Genomic DNA, 23,156 nt, shown 5'->3' on the forward strand with positions numbered 1-23,156 from the left:
GAATAGCCCACACAATACAGAAGAAGGGGCACTAAGTTCACGGACTACACCTCCCAACATCAAGACTTATTATAAAGCCTCAGTAATCAAGACAGCGCAAGAATAGGCAGATCAGTGGAACAGAATGGAGAATCCAAAAATAGCCCCACACAAACACAGTCAACTGATCTTTGACAAAAGAGCAAAGGCAATTGAGAAAGGACAGTCTCTTCAACAACTGGTGCTGACGCTACGGGACATTCATGTGCAAAAAAAAGACAAAAGGAATCTAGACGCAGACCTTATACTTTCCACACAAATTAACTCCAAATGGATCATACACACAAATGTAAAATGCAAAACTATAAAAATTCTAGAAGATAACATAGGAGAAAATCTAGGTGACCGTGGCTTTGGCGATGATTTTAATTACAACACCAAAAGCACAATCCATGAAATAAGAAATTGATAAGATGGACTTCAATAAAATTTAAAACTCTGCTCTGCTAAAGACACTGTTAAGAGAACGAAAAGACAAGCCCCAGACTGGGAAGTAATCTTTGCAAAGCACATATCTGATAACAGACTTGTATCCAAAATATACAAACAACTCTTACCACTCAACAAAAAGAAAACAACTTATTTTTTAAAATGGGCAACAGACATGAACAGACATCTCACCAAAGTAAATAGACAGATAGCAAACAGGCATGTGAAAATGTGAAAAGATGCCCAACATCATATGTCACTGCAGAATTGCAAATTAAAACAAAAATGAGATAGTACTACACACCTATTAGAGTGGTTGAAACCCAAATAACTTGCACATCGAGTACTAACAAAGACACGGAGCAGAGGAGCTCTCGTTTACCGCTGGAGAGGATTCAAACAGCACACTTTGGAAGACCATTTGGCAGTTTCTTAGAAAGCTAAACACAGTCTTCATATGATCCAGCAATCATGCTCCCTGGTATTTATCCAAATGAGTTGAAAACTTATGTCTACACAAATCTTGCCCACAAATGTTTACAGCAGCTTTACTCATAATTGCTAAAACCTGGAAGCAACCAGGACGTCCTTCAGAAAGTGAGCAGGTAAACAAAGCACGATACACCCAGACAATCGAATACTGTTCAGTGATAAAAAGAAATGAACCATCTTCCTTGACGTTGGTCTTGGCAATGATTTTTTGGATCTGACATCAAAAGCAAAGGAAACAAAAGCAAAAATAAACAAGTGGGACTACACCAAACTAAAAAGCTTCTGCACAGCCAAGGAAACCATCAACAAAACGAAAAGGCAATCTACTGAATGAGAGAAAATATTTGCAAATCATATATCCAATAAGGGGTTAATATCTAAAATATCTAAAGAATTCATACAACTCAATAGCAAAAAACCCAAACAATCCAATTTAAAAATGAGCAGAGGACCTGAATAGACATTTTTCCCTAAAAGACATACAGGTGGCCAACAGGCACATGAAAAGATGCTCAACATCACTAATCACCAGGGAATGCAAGTCAAAACCACAATGAGAAATCACCTCACACCTGTTAGAATAGAATAACTATCATTAAAAAGACAATAAATGGGGCCAGCCCTGTGGCCCCGTGGTTAAGCTCATGGGCTCCACTTGGGCAGTCCGGGGTTTCACCAGTTCGGATCCTGGGTGTGGACCTAGTACCGCACATTGAACCATGCTGAGGCGGCGTCCCACATAGCTCAACTAGAAAAACCTACAACTAGAATACATTGGGGCCAGCCCAGTGGCACAGCAGTTAAGTTCCCACGTTCCACTTCAGCAGCCAAGGGTTTGCTGGTTCGGATCCTGGTGCAGACCTATACACCATTTGTCAAGCCACACTATGTTAGGCGTCCCACATATAAAGTCGAGGAAGATGGGCACAGATGTTACTCAGGGCCAGTCTTCCTCAGCAAAAAAAAGAGGAGGATTGGCAGCAGAAATTTGCTCAGGGCTAATCTTCCTAAAAAAAAAAAAAAAGAATATACAACTATGTACTGGGGCACTTTGGGGAGAGGGGAAAAAATAGGAAGATTGGCAACAGATGTTAGCTCAGGGCCAATCTTCAAAAAAAAAAAAAAAAGACAAGAAATAACAAGTCTTGGTGAGAAGGTGGCAGAAAGGGAACACTTGTGCACTGTTGGTGGGAATGTAAATTGGTGCAGCCACTATGGAAAACAGTAGGGTGATTCTTCAAAAAATTAAAAATAGAGCTACCATATGATCCAGCAATCCTACTTTTGAGTATTTATCTGAAAAAAAAAAAAAAACAGGAAAACACTAATTCAAAAAGATACATGTACCCCTATGTTCACTGCATCATTATTTACAGTAGCCAAGATCTAGAAGCAACCTAAGTGTGCATTGATAGATGAATGGATAAAGACATGGTATATACACACAATGGAATATTACTCAGCCATAAAAAAGAATGAAATCTTACCATTTGTGACAACATGGATAGACCTTGAAGGCATTATGCTAAGTGAAATAAGTCAGACAGAGAAAGAAAAATACCATATGATTCCACTTATATGTGGAATCTAAAAACAAACAAATCAAAATAAACAAAAAAGACAAATTCACAGATACAGAGAACAGATTGGTGGTTGGGGGATGGGCAGTAGAGGGTGAAGGGGGTCAAAATACAAGCTTCAAGTTATAAGATAAATAAATCACGGGAATGTAACGTACAGCATGGTGACTATATTTAATAATACTGTATTATATATTTGAAAGTTGCTAAGAGAGTAAATCTTAAAAGTTCTCATCAGAAGGAAAAAAATTTTATAACTACACATGGTGACGGATGGTAACTAGACTTATTGTGATCATTTTCCAGTGTATACAAATGTCAAATCATTATGTTGTACACCTGAAACTAATATGTCATTTATACTTCAAATGAAAAAAAGAAAGAAAGAAGTGAACCATCAAGCCATGAAAAGCTGCGGAAGAAGCTTAAACGCTTATTATGCAGTGAAAGAAACCAATCTGAAAAGTCTACACACTGTATGATTCCAACTCTATGACATTCTGGAAAAGGCAAAAGTATAGAGACAGTAAAATGATCAGTGGTTGCCAGGGGCACTAGGGGGAGGAGGGGAGCGATTTTTAGGGCTGTGAAACCATCTGAATGATACTGTAATGGTGGACACGCGGCATTATGTATTTGTCAACAGCTTTAGAAGTATACAAAACAAGGAGTGAATTCTCATGGAAACCATGCAGTTTAGTTAATAAGAATGTATCAACATGGGTTCACCAGTTGTAACAAATATAGCATACAAATGCAAAATGTTAATAATAGGGGACACTGTATATGGGAACTCTGTACTATCTTCCTAATTTATCTATATATTATTAAATAAATAGAATATATTAATTTAAAAAGCTTATCTGGATGCAATCAGGAAACAGCCTCCCCTGCATTGAACACTTCAGAGCACCAACTGATTCAATTTCAGAGAAATTATGCGTTAGCTGAAGTCGTCAGAAACCAGCACACCCTTACTTCCCAGGTCACTTCAGAGGTTATACTAGTAACCTAGCATTTGTAATGCTTTTACGCACCTTGCAGAACTCTTGATTAGGGCAGAAAAATCACAAATGTCTCAGTAGTGTCCACATTACCCAATCAAACTCCTTCGATACAATGTCGACACATAATTGCTCTCGGCAAGATTTTTACAGTGTCTGGTACATGGTGATAACAGCATACTTAGCACCAATATCTTTATCATGTCCATTATTAGATAACAAGACACTGTTCTTCACTAAAGTGATAAACTGCTTCTAAATATATTGGATTCAACAACAAAGAATGAATTTGCTCCATTTTCTATTCAGAAAACAAGTTTTTAAAGGAGCTCTTTTGGGGGCTGGCCCCGTGGCTGAGGGGTTAAGTTCACACGCTCCACTTCAGCAGCCCAGGATTCGTGAGTTTGGATCCTGGTGCAGACCTACACAGTGCTCATCAAGCCAGGCTGAGGCGGCATCCCACATAGAAGAGCTAGAATGACCTACAACTAGGAAATACAACAACGTACTGGGGCTTTGGAGAGAAAAATAAAAGAGGAAGATTGGTAACAGATGTTAGCTCAGGGCCAATCTTAAAAAAAAAAAAAAAAAAAGAGCTCTTTTGTTATGCCCGTGATGGTAAATTACAGGCAAAGAACTGAAATAGGATGGTCCCTCCTCCCTTTCTCCTGTGCGGGAGGTGTTTTCATCAGTGGTACTCTATCGCTGTTTCAACATTAACGGGAATGATGTCATCATCATGCCTCTTGTCACAGATATTATATATGTGTGTGTATATATATTTTGCCAGAAGAGTTGAAACAACTAGTCCTAAGCTCTTTCTCATTTCTTTACCAAAAACAAAATAAAACTTTAGTATAATCTCCAGGAAAGGACATGTTTTAGAAGGTCTCACGGGTACACCTGAGTCTTTACCGCAACTGCCGCTGCAGAACCAGGAGCGACTGCGGATCTGCCGGCTACTGCGGGACCTCACCCATTGCACAGGAAGGACTTTGAGTTGTTTGAAAAAAGAAGGATTCGGGTGAGGTAAATTTAGGAATAGAAACAGTAATAAATCTAGTGTTGGTGGAAATTTAAAGGCAATACTAAAGATTCAGAAAAATAAATGGAAGAAAAGGTGTTTTCAGTAACTGTTAAAATTGAGAGCTAAATTAAAGAAGATGGACTCTATGCCACTGATTCCTGCTCCTCAGGTTCATTTTCAGTGTCAGGCACTGTGTTAAAGAGAGGCAGGAGAAGAATGTGCATTGAGTAGGATTAAGAATATTTTGCAGATAACAAGGGAGAAATGCGAGAGCATTAAGATATTAACTATATGAGGAGGTGGACGCGGAACCGAGAAGAACCATCCTGAGCCTGCCCAGGCGTCCGTCAGCGCAGTGCATGGAGGCTACGGTGGGCAAAGCCACACCCTGTGGGCAGGCTGCAGTAAGGACCCATCCACTCCCAGCCCTTGTCTCTAGTGTAATCGTGGGAAAACCTCATCTTCAACCAGAGGACAAACTCCAACTGCCAATTCTAGTATTTGGACACGTTTCCTGCATTGTTCCGACACAAGCAAGACACAGTATAAGATTCTCCCTTCATACAAATGTTTCCCACTTAAATAGCCAGCCCCTCCCATCCTTGGCTGCCTCTCCTCTGAGACGTGCAGGCATCATCTCCTTTCCTGTCACAATGTTTATCCACGTATCTCTTAAATATAGTACCGCACATGACAGCTTATTGCACAAGCACTGCAGAGAACAGGAGCACAGCTCGTTCATTCTAAGCACATCCATCTCCTTCCCCAAGCAGCTAAGCAGAGCAACCAAACGCATCTTATCATCTACATGGACCTCTGATTTTCTCTTCGGGCTTCTTCAGCCCTTTCTCTTCAGACCATTCCCAGAGCCTCCAGTTCATGTTCCTGAAATTCTAAAATAATCATGTGTGACACAAAGGGCACCAAACAGTACCATGGAGAATGTACTTGACGAGGGTTTTCCAGAGATGCAGACGTGCTCCGCATACATGCGATATCCTAGGCCCATCTGTAAACCAACAGAAAAGCTAAAGGTATAACATTACAATATAAATCACGGAGAGCACAGTTTTGGGACGAAGACAGGTGAGGTATGCATGTCCTTGAACTCTGTCCAAGAAGGCTGCATTCTGATGATGTCACTTAGTCCAAGGATAGAACACACTGTCTTGAAGAAGGATGAGGAACATGTTCTTCAGAGCATCTTCTTCAAATATCCATGTCAGCTCTGCTTTTGTCAAGAATGACAAAGCAATAATTACAGGGTTAAATTTGCAAGCAAAAGCCTGCAGAAAAACATTCTGTGTAGCTAACAAGAAAGACCAATTTCTTTTGGGTAGAAAACATGCAGGTATAAAACTGTCGTGAAACTTTAAACACTTGGATGGAGAGAAGGAATTAAAAGACGTGACTTTTTCTTAGAATTTCATGAAGTTCAAGAAAAATACCTTAACATGGATCTAAAGAGCAGCCATCACTGCACCAAGCAGTTCTCATACAGATGACACTTCAACCTCCCCACAGCCCGAAGGTGGGTATAGTGCACCTATTTATCACTTGAATTCTTCCTGTTATGGGTAACAGAAAACCAGACCCAAACTGGCTGGCGCGCACAGGGATTTCATTTACTCAGGTAAATGGGAAGAGCGGGAGTAGGGCTGGCTTCAGGGCTTCAACTACATCACTGAGGCTTGGACTCTGTCCAAACCTCTGCCATTTCCTGTACAATCCTCCTTCTAAGGTTGTGGGATGGCCCCCAACAGCTTCAGGCTCTCACCTTGTGAAGCCAAGACAGCCGCACAGCTGCAGCTTCATGTCCTTCCTTGTTTCTACATTCAGTAGGAGAATTACAGGAATTTTCCAGGAGCTCCCACAAACAGACTGAGTCCACGTGATGGGCCTCGCTAGGGCATACACCCATCCCAGCTAAGTCTCTGTGGCCAGGGCACTGTGACTTTCTGACTAGCTTTGATCAATGATCAGGTTTCAATCAACTTAAGTCAGTAATTTCTTTAGACCTCACTTTCAGGGAAGTTAAAAAAAAAAAAAAGACCATTTGCATTTTGTATGTTTTCTTTGCACTTTCAGCTGAACTTTATTTCAATAAAGGACAAACATAAGTTTAAATAGCACAGTTGAGTCACTGACATTAAAAAAGAAAAATCTCTATTGATTTCTGCTTCTGGGCATGATGGAGTGTCAGGGATTAGATTTCAGCTCTCACCTCAAACAACTAAAAAATCAGACAGAACATATGAAACAATGGTTTTCAGACACGACAGCAGGCAGCGCAGGACTGTGATCCTTAAGAGAAGGGAAACAAAGTGAGTCAGGGGAGTTTTGGTGCTACAACCAAAACAGGGGACAGCAGTCTTATTTGAGGATAATACAGAGGAAAGAACTCTAGCAGGCCACGACAGAACACCAGAGAGGAAAGACCCTCAGAAGGAGAGCTCCGGAGACCTGGAGAAGACCCGTCTTGGGTCTGTACCTGAGATTTGACGGGGGTAGGCCTGCAAGGAAACCACCCACAGCTGGGGAACCAACCAGTGATGGGGCCCGAACAGCCCTCAGAGCTCACACAGGCCGGAACAGCCCAACAGCCAGCGCGGAGGCAGCTCCTAACACGTGGGTACTGGGTAAAGCACTTCCAGGGGTTTCGCTCAGGTAGTGGAAACAAGGTAGCCCAGGGCTAAAGGGAACAAACTGTTTCCAGGTGACTTACCTGTGTCACCCACAAAGCTCGAAATGAAAATCCAGCGCCCAAGAACATAAAATTCAGTGTCTGGCATCCAGTCAAATACGACCAGGCACACAAAGCAGCAGGAAAACACAACCCATAACGAGAAGAAAAAGGAATCAACGGAAAGAGACAGACTATTAATGGGCAAGTATATAAGGACTGCGGGTATAAACGTATTCCACGTTCTCAGGAGCTGGAGGAGAGCCCCAGCATGGGTGCATCACCAGAGGGACGAAAACGTAAAGACCGGCTCTCGACTTCCGGGGATGAAAATCCCTCGAGATGGCACTAAATACTGCAAGAAAAGGTGAGCAAACTTGGAGGCATAGGAATAGAAATTACCCAAAATGAGAGGAACAGCAAACTTAAAGGTGCACAGAGCATCAGTGAGCTCTGATACGTATCTACATATCAAGAAGTCCGATATAAACCTAACCAGGGAAGGTTGGGGCGGCAGGCAGCAAAGATATTTGAATGAGGACGGCTGAAATTCTGTCGAATGTGCTGGAAGGCAGAGATCTAAGCAGCTCAGTGGCCGCCGAGCGCGAAGCTCAAGAAGAAACCGCCGGGCTCTGATACGCACACCGCCCAAGACAGCGCGGCGGGGCCCGCCGCTGCCCGGGAGGCTCGAACCCGCCAGCCGCACCACGGCCCCTCACCAAGAGCATGCGCAGTGCCGCCGTGCGCGGGGCGCAGCCCGGGAGCATGCGCACTGTGGGAGTGCCGCCCCGGCAACTGAGACAGCAGTACTGTGCGCGAGGCGGGGCCGGCGAGCATGCGCAATGGGGCAGAGCCGCCGCTGGCGACCGCAACCTCGCGCCGAGCGCGGGGCGGAGCTGAGCGGTTGAGCATGCGCACTGGGGCGTGACCGGCGCGGCGGCGGTTGCTAGGCAACGACGAGCCGCCGCGAGGCCGGGGCAACCGCAGCGTTGAGTGCACCGAGGGCGGTGGTCTGTACCGCCCGGGCACAGGTAGGGAGGAGGAACAGGAGGGGACGTCATGGGGCAGGGGTAGGAGGAGGGGCGGGAGGGGACGTCCCGTGGGGCAGGGGTAGGAGGAGGGGCGGGAGGGAACGTCCCGTGGGGCAGGGGTAGGAGGAGGGGCGGGAGGGGACGTCCCGTGGGGCAGGGGTAGGAGGAGGGGCGGGAGGGGACGTCCCGTGGGGCAGGGGTAGGAGGAGGGGCGGGAGGGGACGTCCCGTGGGGCAGGGTAGGAGGAGGGGCGGGGAGAGGGGTGCTGTGGAGCGCCCGCAGTGATGACAGCGTGCGTGGGGCGGTCCTCCAGTCCCGCCTCCCCCCCACATAGCCTACTTAATTCCTGTTTCTTGGGAGGGCCTAAAAACGCTCAAGGTGTCTGAAATGGGTAGTTTTTAAACCTAACACTACCGTTACTAAAGGGAGCCCAGTCCGAAGGTATGGTTGAAGGTTTGACAGAGAACTTTAAGAATATAATTTTCCATCTGTTTGTGTGCTTCTGGCCATCCTAGGTGGAATCTCGTCAAAAATGTGCAAACAAGGAATTCATAAGTTATGAGAGATAAGAAGACACTGTGTCGAGCTGTATTTTAAAAATTGTATGTTGCTCGTGTGTGTTTAATTAGCATGTTCATTAATTAGTTTAAAGTCACTTAGACAAATTGATAACTAATTACTTTGGCTCCACAATGATATTTTTTGTTACCAATCACTACCTCTTTTAACTAGTTGTTAATAATGGAATTTACAAAGAAAGTACATTCCTATTAATTTCAGTTCTTAATACGGGACAAGGATGAAGTTTCTAACCCTGCCATTCCACAGACGCATTATATCATCTTGAAGGAGTCACTAATGTCCCGCTGTGTTTTCTCATTTATAAGATGGAGCTGGACTAAATATTTGAACAGTTTCCAACTCTGAAATAGTGATACTATAGGACATACCAGGGGCAGGTCTTATCTTGATACTGTGAAAATGAGTAAACAGAACCTCATTAAAATGGGGTTGGGAGGCCGGAAGGGGGAGCCCCCCAACAGGAAGAAAGACTTCCTCTTCTTGACCAAGAACTCAGCCAAAGAATGAAAAGCCACCCGGCATCAACTCTCCTGTCCTCCGGTGGACTTTCCTCTTCCCTCCGGAGTTCCTCCTCGCCTCGTGGCCCCACACGTGCAGGTTCCTCACCGTGGTTGCAGAACCCCAGCTGCAATTCTTTGTTGATCCCAAATAAACCCATTTTTGCTCGAGAAGTAACTGGCTGTCTTTTTGTTTAGGGTCAGCACTGTTACTCACCGTGGCCTGCCGTGTGGACACCTGAGATGAAACGGTAGAGCGGCTAGCCAGCTGTTCTGCCAGGTTATAGGCACTGTGGAAGTAGGAGATCCTGCTAGTGACCTTCCAGCCCTTCTCCAGCCTAGGCTGCTGTGAGAGATGTTGGATGGAAGCTTCTCTCATGCGTCTCTTGATGCCAGAACGGAAAGCGACCAGGGGAAGGTCGCAGTACAGACTACCCTCTGGCTCCTAAAGGGTCTTAGCAGCTCCTAAGCCCCGAGGTCTCGTTGGTTTGTTCCCACTGTCCTTCCTTTTCTGGTCTACACTCGCTCCTTAGTAAGTTTATTCTCCTGGACTAGTTTAATGCATGGGTTGATCCTGAGAAATATATTTTTTATTAATTCCTTTCTTGTCTTACAATTAGGCCCTCAATACTATTTCCAAGATTACTTCAATAACTTACGCTTTCTCCCCATTCCAGTATATTTTGGACTCTTGTCTTCATAAAATATACTCTTGTCTAAAAACTAAAAGGGCCAATTCCGAATGCTTCCACCAGCTTCGAAGGGAAGGGGGCAAGAATGGCCATTTACGGAGTATCTTGTGTGTGAGCGGATCCATCTTAGACACCTCACAAAGGCGGCCTTCTGTAACCCTCCCCACAGCCCCGCAGGGTGTACTGTTACACCTGTTGTAAGGGGACTCAGGCCTACGAAGCGTCTTGCCCAGCAGCAGGGTGCAAGGCTGGAACCCGGTTGGTCGGCTGCGGCGTTCTCTACCCCGTGCTCTGGGCCGGCGGAGGCCCCCCAGGCGCGCCTGCACGCCAGCCCCTTGCTGCTCCTTTCTCCCCAGAAGAGCGAACGTGCCCGCGGAGCTCCTGACGCAGTGCCGTTGCTCTCCTGGTCCCCGTGAGCGGCTCGCCGCGCCCCTCTACCCGGCCCTCGGGTCCCAGTCGTCTCGTGTCTTTGGGGGGTGTTCACTCGCGACTCGACGCGTGCACTCTGAGATTTCGTCGTTCTTGCGTGTGTCACGATGTCCAGCAGTGGACTGTTCTCATTCGTGGTGATACGTTCCCCGCAGCTGGCCGGTGTGCTGCGTGCGGGCGGGGCTGCTCGGCGGGACTGCTTCCCTTCCAGGCAGCGCGCCGGCCTTGGTGCCGCCGGCCGCCCCACCCTCCGCTGTCACCGGGGTCCTTCATCTTCCCAGAGACCTCGTCAGAGTCTTCTGTCCGCTCTGACTCTGACTTTCTGTTGACTCTTTTTACAGGAGAAGAATTAAAGGAGTGTGGTGTGACGTGATGACGTAATTTGACGTAGCCAAGCAAGAACTTTTCCTGATTCGGCATGTTAAAAAATAAGGTACACACACCTTCCTGAAAACATACACGTTGTTTTACTCATGAGTATATTTTAATTCAGCTATTTGAGAGTATAAAGAAATAGTTTGCAAACCTTGCTTCAGCTGTAGTACTTACTGCAAGCATCTCTTAGGTGCATGGCAATTTAATCCTGTATAAGTTTTCACCAAAAAAAGCATATATTTAAATGCAAGATTCTCTTTAGTATAATAGAGGCAAGATTTGCCTAGAGGCTAAATTAATTATAGTGAAACGGAATGTGTTCAGGAATGCACAGCGTTTATAGGTCATAATGAATTTATTCCTATTATGATTAAGGCCTCACTAATTAAATGAAAAGATATTGCTATGTCGTTAACATAAATGGTGAGATGGGCTTTGCTCCGACTCGGGTCACGGCGGGTCTGCTGCGCCGCCAGGCTGCGTAGACCCGAGCTTCCTTCTGAATGACACGTTCTGTAATGCTCTGTCTCTGCGGCTTTTTCCTGCTTTCCAGGGTCGTTCCTCTAAACGAGATACCTTAGCAGTCACTGCCGTTGCTTTACAAGATCACATTCTGCAGGATCTTCAACTGCGAAATCTCTCAGTAGCAGATCGTTCCAAGACAAAGGTGCAAAAGGAGAACCAACCCAAGTGTGTGAAAGGGAGTGCGAGAGCACTAACAGACACTGGCCTTAAAAGACTGACCCGGGACCCTGCGGCAGAAGATCCAGAAAGAGAGTATGTGCTTGATCCCAAACCGCCACCATTAACTTTAGGTATGCTCATCTCGTCATTCATACTTTGGTTTGTTAAAGCTAATGAACCTCGTTGAGATTAATAGGATAATCTTTTCTGGTACAGAAAGAACTTATTTTAATTTACAATCTTACAGAAAGGTATATATGTACCGAAGTTTAAAAATGATGATGGGGACAATTTGAGCAAGATAATAAAGATAGCAATTACGGTAGAATAAGAATAAGTAAAAATAGGATAAAATAAATGTCCATTAATCCACACTGATAGAATAAATAACTGAATAAATAAATAAACAATGGAAAAGAAAAAGCTCTTTCTTATAGTAGAATGGCAATTAAATAAATATGGTAGACAGGGACTAGACGTAGAAAATCACCATTTGGCAAACACCATAGTAATGACAGCCATCAGTGGATGCTGGCATCAGTGGGGAAAGCACACTGACACACGGATGTGGACGTGATCCCACAGTGTCTGCCCACAGATGCGAACCCACAGCCAAGGGCAATTGTGGCTTTACAGTGGTGCACTGGCTAACAGCCCCTTCACCAAGTGGTCAAAGCTGCCATCACTGCCAGTGACAGAGGCCACATCATGTGTCTGCCGCCCGCCCCCACGCTCTGAGAAAGGGGCAGCTCCCCTTCTCTCGTATTCTTTTTTTTTTTTTTAAAGATTTTATTTTTTCCTTTTTCTCCCCAAAGCCCCCCAGTACATAGTTGTATATTCTTCGTTGTGGGTCCTTCTAGTTGTGGCATGTGGGACGCTGCCTCAGCGTGGTTTGATGAGCAATACCATGTCCGCGCCCAGGGTTCGAACCAACAAAACACTGGGCTGCCTGCAGCAGAGCGCGCGCGAACTTAACCACTCGGCCACGGGGCCAGCCCCCTTCTCTCGCATTCTTGCCCAAGATGCATATCTGAGTTTAATGGTGAGGAAACATCAGACAGACAAACCCAAACTGAAGGATATTCTACACAATTCCTGGCCAGTAGTCTTCAAGGAAAGCAAATAAAGACTGAGGAACTGTCCCAGATTACGGGGGACAAAGGGGACGTGACGAGCGAGTGCAGTCTGTAATCTGCCTCAGGAGAAACGACCCCAGTGGGACAAGAAGGACCCCGGTGAGCAATGTGGGTTGGCTGACGGTGTCAGAGCAGCACTGACTGCCTGGTCTCGTCATCGTCCAGGCTATGGAAGATGTTAGCACTTGGGGAAGCTGAGGGAAAGGCACACGAGGATGCTTTATACTGGTTTTACAAACTTTTGCAAGTCTGCAATTATTTTAAACTGAAAAGTTAGAAATAGAAAAGATTTTTAAATGACGCTGGACATGGAAAAGAGGTTTGGCTGTGTCCCAGCGCAAGTGTGATGGAGCCAGGAGGCCCGGCGGGCCTGCCACAGTGACAGCCACTCGAGAGGTTAGTATTTTCCTCTGAAATGCTCACAGTGCTGGCTGTCGTTTAGAAAATGGGATAGTTCAAGACCACACAGAGGCCTGGAAGAGCGTCGTTCAATATAGTGTCTGTGTTCCACTGTGCACATATAGTTTGTGAAGGTGATCAGATAGCTTCATCCTAGTCAGCCTGGCAGGAAAGATTTAAATTAGACATTAGGAAGAACTTCCCAATTTGGAAAATAAGGTTATAAAGGAGAGGAAATGAATCGTTCTTTAGGGAGCTCTTTATGAAAAAAATTATTTAAATTTTTATGCATATTTGTTACTAATGAGGGTGGACCATATGTTCTCCATTATTATCTAGACATCATATTGCACTCGGATTTTCTGGCTTTTCTTGCTGATTTTCTGGCGTTGTCTGTGTACTCTGCATATTAATCTCTTGTTGGCTTAGCCCATGAGAGTATCTTCTCCTGGTCTGTCACCGTCTTTTAACTTCGTTTGTTATTTTACACTGAATAAAATCTTCATTCTGATTACTGTTAAACCCATCAGTTTTTCCCTTTATAGTTTATGCTTTGGGAGATTTAAGAAATGCTTACCCATTCTGAGATCACAAAGGTTTCCCCTCGTTTTCTGTATTTACCTTTAAACTTTGGCCTTTCACACTTGGATCTCATCGTGGTTTACTTTGCATTGGTATTGGGAAGATCGATGGGTATAAACGGTTGTTAGATCGCTCCCTCAAATCATAATCCATCCTTTCTTCGCTGCCTTGTGGCAACAGCTCTGCAAATGCCAGGTTTTCCACATCATCTGAGAGAGAGGCACAGAGACGGCGCGAGTGATTCGGGGGTGACTGTTTCTGTGTCAGTATCTCACCATGCTAGTTCAGTTTTATAATATGTCTTAATAACTGGTAGGAAAAGATCCATAATTCATCCCCAAAAATCTTCTCCAGAAGGATATTCTCTCAATACATTAAAATACTGTAGGCGATCCTTTGATTTTATCTTCGTGGAGACATTCCTTCTAGAACCTTCCATCACTCTCCCACCTGGACCAGTTACTCTGTACGTGGCTGGCGCAGAGCTGTCACCCCGGGCTCTCTTCACAGCCTCGTCCGTCCTGTGGATCGCCTGCCTTTGGCTCTCTTGGTGTTAGATCCTCATTCCCCGATTGCACAGCTGCTTCCTTCTTGGTTTCCTCCCTCATTGGGTGAAGTTGCTCCTCCAGGAGCTTCCTGAGACAGAGTGCATAAGAGACCAAAGTCCAAGCTTACAGACGTAGATATTTTATTCTACCCTCACATTTGATTGGTAGCTAATAAGGAATTGCACTATGGGAATCTTTTTCTTCTCAGAATTTTGAAAGACTTGCCTCCTGGTGTCCGTGTTGCTGTGGACGAGTCTGATGCAATGCGCTTCCTCACCCTTTGACAGCTGTTTTCCCTGCTCTCTCTCTGAAAGCTTTTAGGATCTGCTTTTTCTCTGCAGTTCTGAGTGTACGGTGACACGACTCGGCGTGAAGCCTTTGCTCTCGGCCTTGCTGGGCCCGTCAAACCAGAAACACGTGGAAATGTTTGGGACTATTTTCTTTAAATGTTTCCGCTCCGTCCTTACCATGTCCTTTCAGACATCAGGCCTCCTCAACTCCTCCTTTAATTTTCCGTCTCGTGCTTTGTTTTATTCTCCTACTTTCTGTGAGACGGCTTTAACGTCATCTTCTAGTCTTTGAGTTGACTTCCACGTTTCTACTATAAGAATTCCAGGGGCCGGCCCGGTTGCGCAGCGGGTAAGTGCGTACGTTCCGCTTCTTGGTGGCCCAGGGTTGGCCGGTTCGGATCCCGGGTGCGGACATGGCACCGCTTGGCAAGCCATGCTGTGGTAGGCGTCCCACATATAAAGTGGAGGAAGATGGGCACAATGTTAGCTCAGGGCCAGTCTTCCTCAGCAAAAAGAGGAGGACTGGCAGTAGATAGCTCAGGGCTAATCTTCCTCAAAAAAAAAAAAAAAGAATTCCAGTTTTCAAGAGCGCTTTTTTGTACTCGGAGTGTTCCTGTTACAGCTTCCTCATGTTGTCTCGTAGATGTAACGCTTGCTTCTGTCCCTGAAAACGGCCTTGCATGACGCTTTATCATTCGCCCTCCTCTCGGGCTTACATCCCCACCAGTGTTTTGCCTGGGCTTGTGGCCGAGTGAGTGTTCCCACTGGAATGTAAGCTCCAGGCTTGACCCAGAGGCGACAGGTGGTGGGTACTCAAATATTGATGAATTAAGGAATTGACCCTGACAGTAATTATACATCATAAGAGATTTTTCGCAAAGGAAGAACTTGATTGATATCCATGTTGTGAAGGTAACGGGTGGCAGGAACAAGCTACATTGGAAGGAGGCAATTCTGAAGGCTGAGAGAGAACTCAGGGAAGCAATGATGAGGACCTTTGGCCAATACCTGTGAAAAATTAGTATTCTTCAGTCTTTCTTCTGTAAAATTGGGTATCAGTCCCGCTTGCCTTGTAGAACTATTGTGAAAATGAAATAAGATATGAGGAATTCTTTGTAAATAAAAACATAAAACATATGTAAGGTACTATTGCCTTCTATGCGCCGTAGAAAAGTAGCATTCTATAGATGGTGGAGTACGGTACAGTCATGTGTCGCTTAATGATGGGGACACGTTCTGAGAACTGCGCCAGGCGATCTTGTCATTGTGTGAACATCATGGAGCCACTTACACAAACCTAGATGGTACAGCCTACCGCACACCTAGGCTGTGTGGTACTAGTCTATGGCAACACCGTTGTGTATGCGGTCCGTCGTTGACTGAAACCTCGTGCAGGACTTGACTGTATGTGATATAAATGTTTTGCTTTAATATTTGTTTTCAAAATAATGTCATTAAAATTATATATGAGTACCATATTCTAAAATATATTTTAACTCATATTTTGTGTTGTTTTAACTTTAGCACAGAAGTTGGGCCTGTTTGAACCTCCCCCATTGCCACTATCATCAAATGAATGGGAAAAAGTGAAACAAAGATCCATCGTGCAAGGGGATTCCATGCAGCCGTGCCCGATATGCAAAGAAGAATTCGAGCTTCGCCCCCAGGTGGTTAGCCTGAGATGATATAAGCCGGCCTTCGCTAGTGTAGACTCAGAACTGGGGCTGAGTCCAGACTGCTTCTTCCAGTTTCTTCCTCCTGCATGACCCTCAGACACTCACATTTTCTTTTCCATCATGTTTGTGAGAAAGAGCTATAAACACCCTCATTAAACAGTTTTATTTATTGACCAAATGATATTAATTTACAGGGTTTTTGTTTTTGTTTTTTTTTGAGCAAGTTTAGCCCTGAGCTAACATCTGCCACCAATCCTCCTCTTTTCTTGCTGAGGAAGCCTGGCCCTGAGCTAACATCCATGCCCATCTTCCTCTACTTTATATGTGGGATGCCTGCCACAGCATGGCGTGCCAAGAGGGACCGTGTCCACACCCAGGATCCGGACTGGCGAATCCCAGGCCGCCAAAGCAGAACATGCAAACAACTGCTGTGCCACCGGGCTGCAGTTCCCAAGTATGAATTGGTACAAAGGGGGTGTTCCCATCCCACTGGCCGTAAATAGCTGAGAAGCAAGTTGAGACACTGATGGGAGGAGACAGATGCATTTGGATCCCAGTGTGGGAGGGAGGAAGCAAAGAGGAATTTTTAAGTTGTTTTGTGAATTGAAATCATAAAAGAAAAACTATGCTTGAATATCTCCAAAGAATGTGTAGAAGAATCTTTAAGTAAAATCTCTCAATAACCTCCATTCATGAACCTTTACCGTAGTAGGACTGACGGTGCGTGTCATGTACAGTCTGGGTCCAAGTTTTCTCTGTACAGACTTGGCCTCGTTAAACTATCATCTCCTGGTCGGAAAGGACACTCCTAGTCTTGGGATTTTTTTTTTTTTTTTTGAGCTAATGGCTACCCTACAATGATTTCTCATGTATGTAGCATTATGCTTCTTACAGAGCAGGCACACGGAGGTTTGCTGAAAAACCACAGCAAATAGTTAAAATTCATAGCCCGGGAACCCCAGGCTCCGCTTACTACCCTGGCACAAAAACTCGCAAACTTAATTTGTTTTAATAAGTTTCATCATTGACAAGTTAGTTCACAGTCATGAAACTTTTGTTCTTTACTGATTTGAATTTACAAGTAATTTTAAACACACTTATATTCCAGCACTCTATCAGGGCCTCATCATACATAGTGAAAGCTGGGTATTTCGTAAAGATTTTAGACCTTAAACACAGAATTATCATCTAGGATAATTTAGTATTTTAGTGTAGCAAGAGTTAATAAAGCCACAAGGAGTCCTTCTGGCCCCAGCAAGCTCCTTCTTGATTATGCTATAAATATTTAGCCTGATTATAGTATGGAGAATGAGAACTTAAATGTTGAATTACCCTAAGAGGTGGGATCAGGATGCATCGTGTCCACCATTTCTTCCATTCGGATTTTTATAAATTTCTCACTAAGTTCTGTATTTTTATTTGGTTATAGATACAGACACTTGTGTTCATTTTGCATTTCTGGTTATTGTTCTCATGTTTAGGTTTTTCCTTAGTTATAAGCAATAGTTGGCATTTTCCCAACATTTAATGGTTTCATAGGTCTTCAATCAATCTTCTGTCTCTCTGAGGTGGGCATTATATCCATTAACAGATGAGGAAATAAAACGATTCGAGTGATCCACAGTAGGCCAATACGGGAAGTGTGCTCCAGTCTGGCTGGAATCTAATCCTAACTTCTGGGACATTTTTAGTGTGTTTACCACCACCTCATCATTTATTTTTATCTCAGAGAATGTTTGCCAATAACAAATATTTATGCACATTTAAAAGTATGATCTTTAAATATACAGAAGTGTAATGTTATTCAATATAGATCATCAAATATCTGTTGATAAAACATTCTGAAAGATTATAAAGAATGAGCACACAAAAGATTGCTATTAGATTAAACAGTGATCATTAAAAAGGAACCATATGACTGGGTTTAGGCTTCTTGTTGGCAATAAGTTTTCCAGGAAAGGTTTTAAGAACTTTCTGAGTTCTATTTAAGCCAATTTTCTTCCATTCTTCCCATTTGAGAAGAAAAGTGTAGACTGACCGAAGGCGGGGGATGTTCACTTTGAAAGCTGGACAGTTTTACCCAGATCAGGCAGCCGGCCCCGGTGTCTGATGAGCTGCCAGCCTCACGCAGAGCGTTGGAGCCTGGCTCCCTGAGGTCCGATCCCTGAGCAGGGACAGTGCTTCCCCTTGGGCCAGTGCTGCAGAGGGAAGCGGCGGAGCGCTCGCTCCCTGGGCCACCTGTGCACGGCCTCGTGTCCTCAGCCCACAGTGCTGGCTGTCCTGGTCTCCCCTCCGTGTCTCCTCCTTCCAGAAGAACCACTACGTTTGTCTTTATTCAGTCTAACTTTCTGTCTTTTGTCACAGCCCAGAATATCACTATTTGGTGGGGAATTTGTGCCACAGAGAAATGAGACTTTCCTCTGAGCACACTTTCCCTGCATTTAAAAAAGAAAAAGTGATTCATATGTCTAGGATTCATTGCTATTTAAATCTGAATGTCTGAATTATATCTCAATAAAGCTGTGATTTAAAAAACATTTCCGAGTGCAGTTTCTGAACCAAGGCCTGCACAGAGGTGTCTGCCCCTCCTCCCCGCCAGTCTGCGTCCCGCTCGGGGCTGCCCGCAAACACACCTCTCTCCTAACTGGCCTCTCTAAGGATGCGCTCATTCTAATGGCTAATAGAAATTAGTGTGTTTGACGGTTTAGATTGTTAAGCTAGTTTCTCTTGTTGAGATTATATACCTGTGCTGTGCTAAACTTAAGCACTAAATATTATAAATTCGAGGTTATTAATCTGCTTAATTTTTCAAAGAAACACACTTACCTTTTAAGCATTCAGAGTTTTTCTTTTAATTAATGCATTTACACTGCTTCTCTTTTAAACTAATTTAAACTTCAAACATTTTTCATCTTCCCCTGCACAGGTGCTGCTTTCATGTTCCCACGTGTTTCACAGGGTGAGTAAACCCTGCCTCCCCACCCTCGGACAGCGTGCCACACGTCGTCCTTGCAGCTCGGAGATGGAGCTGCTGTTAGTCAGTCAGTCTCCTAGAAAGAGCCACTTGTCTTATCCATAATCACCGTTTACAGTTAGAAATACGACGTCAGGCTACCGTACAGTTCATCCTGTTTTGAAAATCATGAACATTATGTGACAAGAGCCACAAATGTCTGTGTGGCCGACTGTTGCTAGTGATGGGCATCCGAGTGGGTGGCACCCCCTCCCTGTGAGTTAGCTGCGTGGCAGCCCGACACACGGGCCATCTGCCTTCACCCGGGCTGTCTGCAGGAGTTTTTGATGTAGCTGCATGTATATTCTTGTAAAGTATCACTTTTGGAGCAAGTTTCATGAGGAAGGTGTTAACATCTGATGAAACTTCTTTGCTTCATAAACTAAATTGGACTAAGTCTCATAATTATGAGAGAAAAGAACACTATAATTACATTAGAAGTAAAAAAGTTGTTTATAAGTAATCGCTCATAAAATTTTAAGTGAAATGTTTCTCTTCAGGCATGCCTTCAGGCTTTTGAAAAGTTCACAAATAAAAAAACCTGTCCTCTCTGTAGAAAGAACCAGTATCAAACCAGGGTGATTCACGACGGGGCCCGGCTCTTCAAAATAAAGTGTGCGACCAGGTGAGGGGAGCCCCTGGTCCTGCGGGCCCAGCCCGCGGGGACACACTCCACTGCAGCGTCCGCGTGGACACTGGAGGTCAAACCACAGAACTGGCTTAACAGGTGGGGGGTTTGACCACTCCCCATGGCCGTCATCGCTGGGGGCTTCACAGCGCAGGCTCCTCGCAAGTTCTGGAACGCTTGTTAAAATAAAGCATCCTGAGTGAGTCGTTTCAAACGTCCGTGTTCTAGGATCCAAGCCGCCTGGAGGGGACACGTGGTTAGAAAGTGGTACCGAGAGCTGAGGAAGACGGTGCCTCCCACCGATGCCAAGTTGAGGAGAAGATTCTTTGAAGAAAAGGTAGGCACAGACCCTTAGTTCTCCGACGGTGACTCGCTGGGTCAGAGGCGAGCAGAGGTGGGGAGGCTCCGAGACGCGCTTCCTGTTTAGGCTTTCAAGACGTGATTGAGACGCTGCTGCTGACCCTCTTCAACTTAAACTGGCTTTCCAATCCACATGGTAAACTATTTTCAGATTCTTTTCTAGTTAAATCATAAAATTCAAAAAATTGGAATAAGGTTAAATTCAAAGCAACTTTTCTTTGGCCATTTCATGACAAATGTTTAAATAAAGTGATGTTTTCAGATAAAAGAATGGAAGCAAGCTTAAGTTTTTCACATCCCCTGAACTGCACGCAAACAAACGGAAGGAAACTTAGAACAATAAAGACCCACATGCTACTGTTTTATGAAGTGCCTCCTTGGGCCTCATGGGATCACCAAATTTGAGAGTTTCAGAAATGAATTCAGTTTCTACCCTTTTAACCATTTTTTTCTTTTATTTTTACTTTGTTTTGGCTTAACAATTTTCCGTTATTGTACCCCATGCAAAAGGACCGGCACGGCTGTGGAGGGAGTGGGGAACGGCCCACTCCCAGCCCCTCGGCTGTGGCATCAGCCGGCGCCAGCTGGCTCACCTGCCGCAGGCGGGTGTGGTCCTCACCTTGCCGAGCTGTGCTGGGAGTGAGCACACTGTTTACAAAGGCCCAGTGCCCAGCAGGCACTTGAAAATGTGTTTACTGTAAATGCTAATATATGGTTTCAGTTCTTCTTTCTGTCCGTCGTTAGATGTCGCGATGCTCCACGTTTTTCCACGGCGCTCTGTGAGAGAGGGTGTTAGCCAATATACGGTTTCAGTTCATCTTTCCGTCCATCGTTAGATGTCGTGATGCTCCACATTGTTCCACGGTGCTCTGTGAGAGATGGCGTTAGCTAATATACGGTTTCAGTTCATCTTTCTGTCCGTTGTTAGATGTCGTGATGTTCCACGTTTTTCCACGGCGCTCTGTGAGAGATGGCGTTAGCTAATATACGGTTTCAGTTCATCTTTCCGTCCGTCGTTAGATGTCGTGATGTTCCACGTTTTTCCACGGCGCTCTGTGAGAGATGGCGTTAGCTAATATACGGTTTCAGTTCATCTTTCCGTCCGTCGTTAGATGTCGTGATGCTCCACGTTGTTCCACGGCGCACTGTGAGAGATAGCGTTAGCTAATATACGGTTTCAGTGCATCTTTCCGTCCGTCGTTAGATGTCGTGATGCTCCACGTTTTTCCACGGCGCTCTGTGAGAGATGGCGTTAGCTAATATACGGTTTCAGTTCATCTTTCCGTCTGTCGTTAGATGTCGTGATGCTCCACGTTTTTCCACGGCGCTCTGTGAGAGATGGCGTTAGCTAATATACGGTTTCAGTTCATCTTTCCGTCCGTCATTAGATGTCGTGATGCTCCACGTTTTTCCACGGCGCACTGTGAGAGATGGCGTTAGCTAATATACGGTTTCAGTTCTTCTTTCTGTCCGTCGTTAGATGACGTGATGTTCCACGTTTTTCCATGGCGCTCTGTGAGAGATGGCGTTAGCTAATATACGGTTTCAGTTCATCTTTCCGTCCGTCGTTAGATGACGTGATGCTCCACGTTGTTCCATGGTGCTCTGTGAGAGATGGCGTTAGCTTCAAGTTGCTCAGACGAAACTCCTCACAGGCACTTCTTGAAATCGTCATTTGTGGAAGTGCCCCTGACACATTTCTTTGGATCTTTTCTATACATGTTTTTAGCTCGCACTTCCATTTGGAACAATGAGTGATAGAAAATGACTCTTTATTGTTTAAAGGAATCCCTTTCCTCCCCCAATGATGACTTCCTTGAGCATGTAACGCATGACGAGCCTCCGTCCTGGGCTGTGGGTGGAGAAGCCGACGTCCACAGCTCGCTCCGTGGTCTTCTGACTCCCAGTCTGGCCTTCTTGGCTGAGGTGCTGATCCCTGTGCACCCTCACGTGCACCTCGAGCCTCACCATCCTTCCACATACCTGGGCTGAGGGGGCTTCTTGAAAGTGTCCCAGACGTGCTTAGGGAATGCTAAAAGTAAGTGATTTCAGCTGGACTATAAAGCAGTGTGATAGCAGATTTTTTCCAGTTCCCTTCCTAATCACTTAGGTGATGGTTCCAAGCAATGTAGTTTTCAATACATGCAAAAGAAAATCAGAATCGTGGCTCACAGCGGTTTCACCACACCTCAGATGTGATCAAGAAAACATGCATGATTGTCCTCAGGAGTAGGTCACCAGTCAATGCAATATGTGCGCAAATTACCTCAAAATACTGTGTATCTCAGAGACACAGAGGCTCACCCAGTGGTGGAGAGGTCAGCTTCTGTGGCAAGGGCAGTCTCAGCACGCCTAGAGGCACCAGAACCACTGAGCCCGTCCTAGCCTTGCGAGGGGCCCTCCCTCCTGCTGTGGGGGGCGGGGGGGGGGGACTGTGACTGGCTCTGGCAGGATGGGCGGCTCCTGCAGCGGCTCTGGCTGTGAGGGAAGTGGAGGGAGACAGGAGAAGGGGTGAGAGGCTGTGGATAGAGAAGCTGCAAATCTCTTTTTTTCTACATTTATGTAAGAAAAGGTACATCCTCCAAGTCATTCATGCCCCTTCCAGCATGAATTGGGGTGCAAAGGACTTTCAGGGAAAGACAGAGTCCTGGGAAAGACCGCTTCCTATTTCTGGTTACAAGTGGTCATGTGAAAAGCTTTCCATTGTTCCTCGCCACCCAGTTCTTTTTCAAACATCCCCATTTTACAAAAGCAGCAGCAAATCAGCTGAAATTGCTGATAATTTGCTGGGTGAGAAGAATGTGTGCCACTCTCATTTTTTCATGGTCAGCGAGCCTTTCCTCTTTAAAAGCTAGACAGCGGGGCCAGCTCCATGGCCGAGTGGTTAAGTTTGCACTCCGCTGCGGCAGCCCAGGGTTCAGATCCTGGGCGCGGACATGGCACTGCTCCTCAGGCCACGTTGAGGCGGCGTCCCACATCC

At 45.2% G+C, this 23,156-nt stretch overlaps 1 protein-coding gene across 3 annotated transcripts in view; it reads left to right on the top strand.

Annotated features, from left to right (window-relative positions):
• The first annotated feature begins 8,149 nt into the window (after window positions 1–8,149).
• The window catches only part of RNF32 (ring finger protein 32), a 42,953-nt gene continuing 27,946 nt past the window's right edge, over window positions 8,150–23,156 (top strand). For 2 of the 3 annotated variants that reach the window (XM_014828993.3, XM_070516884.1), the window contains exons 1-7: window positions 8,150–8,285; window positions 10,827–10,918; window positions 11,414–11,675; window positions 16,024–16,166; window positions 19,102–19,134; window positions 19,689–19,813; window positions 20,045–20,153. In XM_014828993.3, coding sequence (XP_014684479.1) covers window positions 10,904–10,918; window positions 11,414–11,675; window positions 16,024–16,166; window positions 19,102–19,134; window positions 19,689–19,813; window positions 20,045–20,153 — 687 coding nt within the window. In that variant the 5' untranslated portion in view covers window positions 8,150–8,285; window positions 10,827–10,903. Of the gene's footprint in view, window positions 8,286–9,562; window positions 9,897–10,826; window positions 10,919–11,413; window positions 11,676–16,023; window positions 16,167–19,101; window positions 19,135–19,688; window positions 19,814–20,044; window positions 20,154–23,156 lie in introns of all 3 variants that reach the window. The other variant, XM_070516883.1, reaches the window with a different exon arrangement.

Source organism: Equus asinus, chromosome 1 (genome assembly GCF_041296235.1).
Source record: "Equus asinus isolate D_3611 breed Donkey chromosome 1, EquAss-T2T_v2, whole genome shotgun sequence".
NCBI classification, from domain to species: domain Eukaryota; kingdom Metazoa; phylum Chordata; class Mammalia; order Perissodactyla; family Equidae; genus Equus; species Equus asinus.